Raw genomic sequence first — 5,918 nt, forward strand, 5'->3', positions numbered from 1 at the left:
GACCTCGTCATCCCTTGGGGCGCTCTGGTGAACAAACGTTCCCCCGGATCCTGGTGGTCACCCCGATAAGCTTATAGGTGGCCACCAGATCACCCCGGAGCCTGCGCTTTTCCGGGTGGAGGAGCCCCCTGGCTCGGCCTGTCACCGTAAGGCCTGTTCTCTGACCACGCGCGCGGCTCTTTGCCGCTCCCCTCCTTGAATGGTGGAGCCCCACTCTGGGCGCGGTAGTTAAGGTGGCACGAGCACGCGTTTCCCTGTGCTTGGCTTGCTTCCTGCTGCTCCCATTGCCTGGGGGCAAGTCCCCCCTTTCCCCGCCTGCCCACGAAACAGTTACCCACGGTGAGCGGAGATGGGTTTTTGCCCAGGGCGTTGCCAGCCTCTTCCGTTTGGCAAAAAAAAAAACCGTTTTGCCTTTTTTGCAGACCGCCCTTCGGCAAGACAAGCCAAACCCCGCTTCCCGGGGGGGGGAGGGGTCCCCTTCTTGCCGGCCCAGGGCTCGCTCCGCCCCGAGGCAGCGCGGGAGTCCCGCACATGCGCGCCTGGCCCCGCCCGCGCCACGTGCGCGCCCGGCATGGAGCCGCCGGTGAGAGGCGGGGTCGCCTCCTCGGGCCCGCGGGAGACGGCTGCAGAAGCTCGCGTGCTCATTCATTCATTTACTCATTCATTCAGTGCGTGTGTTTGCCTTGCAGGGCACCTGGAGCGGGGGGAGAGCTCTTGCTGCTCCCTGCCCCGCTTAGGTCCGGGTCTCGAGGCAGAGACCGCTAGAAGAGCTTCCCCTTCCTCCCCGTGTGCAGTAGGACCAGAGGGGCAAGCTGGCCCGGCTTCGCCCCTTAACTCCAGCTTGGGGGCCCGCTGCTGTCTTCCTCCATGGCCCCAGTGTCTAGAGTGCTCTTTTTCCCCGCCCGTCCCTGCCGTCTGTCCTCTGGTTTCTAGGAGCCGACACTTTGTCCTTCCCCTGGTTCTGCAAAATACCTTGTTTTTCATCCCTACTGCCCGTAGTTCTCTGGTTTGACGTGATCTGTGTTGATTTTGCTACTTCCCGCAGGCTCCGAGTAGCAGCAAGAAAACTGACCAAGCGGCTGTCCATTTTTTTGCTGCTGCTGCTGCTGGGCAAAACTGTCAAGGAACTAATGAGAATGAAAATCTCGATTTACGCCGATGGTTCAGATCCTTAAACTTCCAGGAAACCAGTGAGGTTTGTTTGCTTATTTTTTTAGAAGCCGTATCGAGATACTGTGCCACACGGGAGTCACCCAGACTGCATGGGAGAGGAGTCTAATGAAAGAAGCTGCCAAGTAATTAAAAAAAAAAATGTCCGTGCTTTGTAGGTAACAGCTGATGGACGTGACTTTTCCTGTCAGGAGGCAGCTCTTTTGAAAGGAAGGAAGACCACAAACTGGTGGCCTCCAAAAGGTATTCAAGAAAGTTATTAAGTCATAATAAGGTGAACGTTAATGTTACGAATGCTGTCTGCTCGGAGGGGCTAGCAGCTGTGCTGGGCAGATACATGGGAAGTATTTTTTTGGGTTACTGCTAAGTCGTCGTTGCCTTTTGTTCTGTGCATCCCTAGACAGGGGAGCACTTAATCATTATTAGCAAAGAATAAAAATACTGTTGATTTGGAGACGCCAGATGGAGTTGTTAAACGCATTTCCTTAAGGGATATTGGGAATCAGCTGTGATGAAACCGCACTAGTGGTTCCAGAGATCAACCGAAGACATAAACTTCCAGCCTCGGCCCTGGGCTGGAGCTCGTCTGAGCCAGACCACCAGGTGTGAAGTCAAGAGTTCACAACTTGGGGGATTGTGGAGCAAGTGATGGGATTCAAACCTCTCACTAATGTATTCCAAGCACAACAAGCATTGGACAGCCAAAGCAATATGGGGGTGGTATTAACTACGTGCAGATGTGAGTAGTGTGAAAGCGTGCCTTTGTAATTGGTTGAATTCATATCTCTGGTGTTGCCAAACTTTTCCTTTGGAATCTCATTGCGACCTCATGAATTGGTATACGTTTCCAGATGTGGTCGCAGCGGGCAGGAGCACTGTCATTTTCCTGGCCTCTGACTGATGGTGATTCCTTGTTCGACGGAGTTCTGTTTTATGCACAGTATCTTCATACAGTTGGCCAAACTACCGTGCATTTAAAGCATTGTGATCACCCCAGTTTATTTCCTAAGTAACTTTTTGGGTCTTTCTGTCACACTGTAGATGTTGTAGACATTCCTGATGGCAAGTCTCAACCGAGCGGATTCCCCGGTATCTCTTCCTGTCAAAATGATGCCACTGGTTTGGCTACAGACACCTCTGGATCGTCTGCCGAAAGCACTGGTGACTCTGACGATCAGAATGACCTTCAGGAATGGGAGCTGGACACTGAAGTGAGCAGTGTGCCTGTTGTTGCGTGTTATCCTGAGCTGAAAACTGATCCCGAGTATGAGGAAGAGGATTGGGATAAAGAGCTGGAGGATTCCCAATGTAACCCGTATGGTAGGTACAGATTTGCTTGTGCTTCAACTAAACCGGCCTGGCGGTAGGGACATGCAAGTTGCTGGAGAGTCTCTTTCAGCGGGTCTTCATTCTCCTGTTTTGGGCAGAGACTTCATGGTGTCTGCAGTGACTCGTTTGGTTTTTGGCTGCCTTATGTCTGTCTCATGCCCTTGTGATACAGTTGTACCTAGGTATTCAAAAGACGGATTTCAAATGGATCTATCTGATTTTGCCTCGGGCAGTAGGGGATATAACTGATTGGATGCTGTGGTACGGGGAAAATGTATGTAGAGCTGTGTGTAGCTACTCAGGTGCTGTTCAGCCATCATGAAATAGCGTGCGTGCGCATGTCAGTCATAGATAAGGAGGGCTGGAAGGGACCTCCAGAGATCATCCAACCCTTTGCCTGAGGCAGGATCATCCCCATCTGAGCACTTCTATACAAATCCATTCTCTAACTTGTTAGCAAAACTGCACAGCATCACGCTGAAGCAGTGAGGATGGACTTGCCCTGCCCTCGGATGGAACAGCGTGCCCTAGCTAAGGGCCCAGGTTCTGCTCACGGGGCAATTCTTCTCGGTGGCTCCTCTTGGGCTTTGTCAGCAGCGGTGTCACTGTCACACAATGCCCTTACAGGGTTGTGTCAAGAGGTGTTAATCTCTGGCCCAAGTCTGTTCATTTGGAGCCCAATCCGGCAAGCAGTAACACACATTTTAGCAATTTGGCTCTTGTAAACCGTTCTGTTGATTTGGACAAGAGGTTTCGCATCAGCAACCTTGCCTTTGTCTGCAGGATGGCTTTCTTTGCTTGCAGTTCCTTGCTTGGGGTCCCTTACTTTGAATTTGTGGAGCACCTTAAACTCTGAACGAATAGAAGATGCTGGGGGACCCAGCAGACTGACTGCACTCAGCAAATAATGCGTGATGACCTACCTGAGAGTTCGTAGGCTAGTCCACTTGTTTTATCTCCTTGTCATTACACAAGTCTCTTTTGGAAGTTGTACAAATACAACAATTCCCTCTTTGTTGCGGAGGTATTGATTCTTTAGGCTGATCCGTTTTGGTGTCATTTATTTTTCCTTTTGTGCACGACTGCAGTATTCAGTCATGTTCCAAAGGTTAACGGCAGATGAATCTGGGACATCTGCCTTGCATTTCTATAGACACCTTGTAATAATTATAGCATAAATGCCATAGTTGTGGTCAGTGCTGGGTTAGTTAAGGGACTGAGGATACTTATGCTGGTGTATAGCCTTAGAGATGAGCCTCAGAGCAGCTGAGGACGGTAAGTGTTGTGTTGTGAGGTTCTTTCAATGTTTGGTCCCACTACAGGCCTGATTAACCATTTGCACAAGTGTTTTTCCATGTGGTTATCACTCTTACCCGCGATTCATTTGCCCCAAGTTACTCACAAGCCCAGCAGTGGATGGAAGCTTTGGCGCTATGATTTGGGAGCTGGAAAAGGACGGTGAGCCTGTATCTGGAGTCTGATCCCTTTAGGTTAAACCACTGCTTGGTCAGCCCTGCATCCGTTTTCTTCTTTACTCGGGGTCTGCTTTGGTGTCTCACTTGGCAGCATGGCTGAAAAGCTGGCAGTGGGAATGCTGCGTGGTTTGTCACGTGGCTTTTTCTTGCTCGCTGTACCCTTAGTTGGCTGATGCCAGCAGGCAGTTGGCTGAGACTAACCCCCTTGCCCATGTAGAGCAGGTTCTGCTGTCTCTTCTTGTCAAGTTCGTTAGGATATCGACTCTAATTCTAGGCTAGGGAACGAGCTGATGAGCACTAGCCTCTTCAGGATCTTCCTCCCATCCTTAGCTCCCCTCCCTTGTGACGCCATCACCAGACATTTCCTTGAGTGCTGCCAACAGTGTGGAGGAAGCAGGAAAGGAAAGAGGGTGGCTGTTGGGTCCCAGAAATAGGACAGTGAGAAAGCTGGGGTGCTGTAGGTGTATAGGCCTATCGGGCTGCATAAGGAAGGGTGGATTTGGACTCCGTTCTCAGCTGTGTCAGACTTGCTGAGATATGGAGAAACCTTTTGCCTAAGCACCGTGCAGTCAGTTTCCTATCTGCAGAAAGAGTTTAATTGCCATCTCATAGGCGTTTTTGTTGGTGAGTGAAACCTAAACTGGTAAATCAGGTTGTGTGATTCTTGGCTTGGAAGGTGTCCTGGCATCGTTTAATAACACTTGCCTGTCCTTTAAATTCTCTTCAGATGCTGAAGATCTTCACTGGGGAAGTCTTCAAGAAAACAATCTGCTGGCACCAGGTCTGTGGCAAGAAGAGTCATTGTTCAACCCAGTTGGTCACCATCCTCTTCCTCTGGCTTTGAAGCCACCAAATAGAGTCTCTGAGATTGGCCAATTTGATGACGCAGATGAGTGAGGTTCCCCGTTTGGGAGGGCAATGACTGGTCTCCGAGTTGAAGCGGGTGTTGCATGCTTGCGATGGGGCCGTGTGACAACGTTACATTTTGCTTGTGTTTTAAATAAGGCTGGAAATGCCAGACCTTCACTGAGGACTTTCTTTGAGAATATGATTGAACAAATAGACAGGCCGCACTTGATTTGTAGGAAGCAAAGGCTTATGAATTCGGACTGAAGATTAGCCTTGGGGATTGATGTGGTTCTGTAGAACTCCTCATTTTTGTTCTTTTTTAGTCTGTTTGTTTCTTTTATTGATGTCTGGGAAGTATTGTTTTATTTGAACTTTGGCTCGAGGGCTAGATTAACCAGTTCTGACACATTGGTCCCTCCATCACTGCTGTGACACTTTTATTTTCTTTTCCTTTTATTACGTATTAATAATTGAGTTTGGCTAGCATTAAATGTTCTGCCCCTCTTCCACATCCTACATCCTAAATAATGGGATCCTTTTGCTATGTGCTGAAATCTGGGTCCTCTGAGTCCTAAGAGGAATCTAGTGTTGGACAGCATTGTCCATAAGAAATATAGATTGCTTTCTCTTAGATACTAATTCTATTTTTGTGCCTGTCAATACAAATGGGTGGAACTGCAGAACCAAATGCATCCGTGAGAGCCCTTATAGCTTACCCATACGGCTACACACACATGCAGTCAGTTGGTCTATTTGCATGAATAAGTATTAAATAATCGGACCCTTAACCAACACAGGTTTTTGTGTTTAAAACCCTGTCTCCCACTGAAAGCTTTTGCAGAGCAGGGACCTTCACATGGGTTTATCTTGTTCTTTTTCATTTCTAATGATGTGTCATGGCATCTTTGTGTTGCCAAACACACTGTTATATAAATATTTGTACTTCTGTAGCATCTTCCTCTGTAAGACATTCCAGTGTACCTTGCAGACATGTTTGAATTAAGCTTCACAATGCTGCTGATAGGCAGGAAGCCAAATTATGGTTTTTGCTTTTTGTTTTTTTCCCCCCAGCAGTGAGAAAACAGAGCTACAGCG

General features: G+C 48.8%; 1 protein-coding gene across 1 annotated transcript; it reads left to right on the forward strand.

The window, feature by feature from the left end:
• The first annotated feature begins 1,818 nt into the window (after positions 1 to 1,818).
• COPRS (coordinator of PRMT5 and differentiation stimulator) lies at positions 1,819 to 4,871 on the forward strand. The gene is made up of 3 exons (XM_019515113.1): positions 1,819 to 1,909; positions 2,212 to 2,490; positions 4,702 to 4,871. The coding sequence occupies exons 1-3, from the start codon at positions 1,819 to 1,821 to the stop codon at positions 4,869 to 4,871; spliced, it is 540 nt and encodes a 179-aa protein (XP_019370658.1).
• The last annotated feature ends 1,047 nt before the right edge of the window (positions 4,872 to 5,918 follow it).

The sequence above is a fragment of the Gavialis gangeticus genome, unplaced genomic scaffold (assembly GCF_001723915.1).
Source record: "Gavialis gangeticus isolate Ggan-Ray unplaced genomic scaffold, GavGan_comp1, whole genome shotgun sequence".
Lineage (NCBI taxonomy): Eukaryota > Metazoa > Chordata > Crocodylia > Gavialidae > Gavialis > Gavialis gangeticus.

Bases quoted from the DNA above. Each gene is read 5' to 3' on its own strand.
- COPRS (XM_019515113.1), top strand. From the start codon at position 1,819: ATGGGATTCAAACCTCTCACTAATGTATTCCAAGCACAACAAGCATTG. The intron at 1,910-2,211 runs GTGAGTAGTGTG...GTCACACTGTAG, and splicing joins GGTATTAACTACGTGCAGAT to ATGTTGTAGACATTCCTGAT. The intron at 2,491-4,701 runs GTAGGTACAGAT...AATTCTCTTCAG, and splicing joins TTCCCAATGTAACCCGTATG to ATGCTGAAGATCTTCACTGG.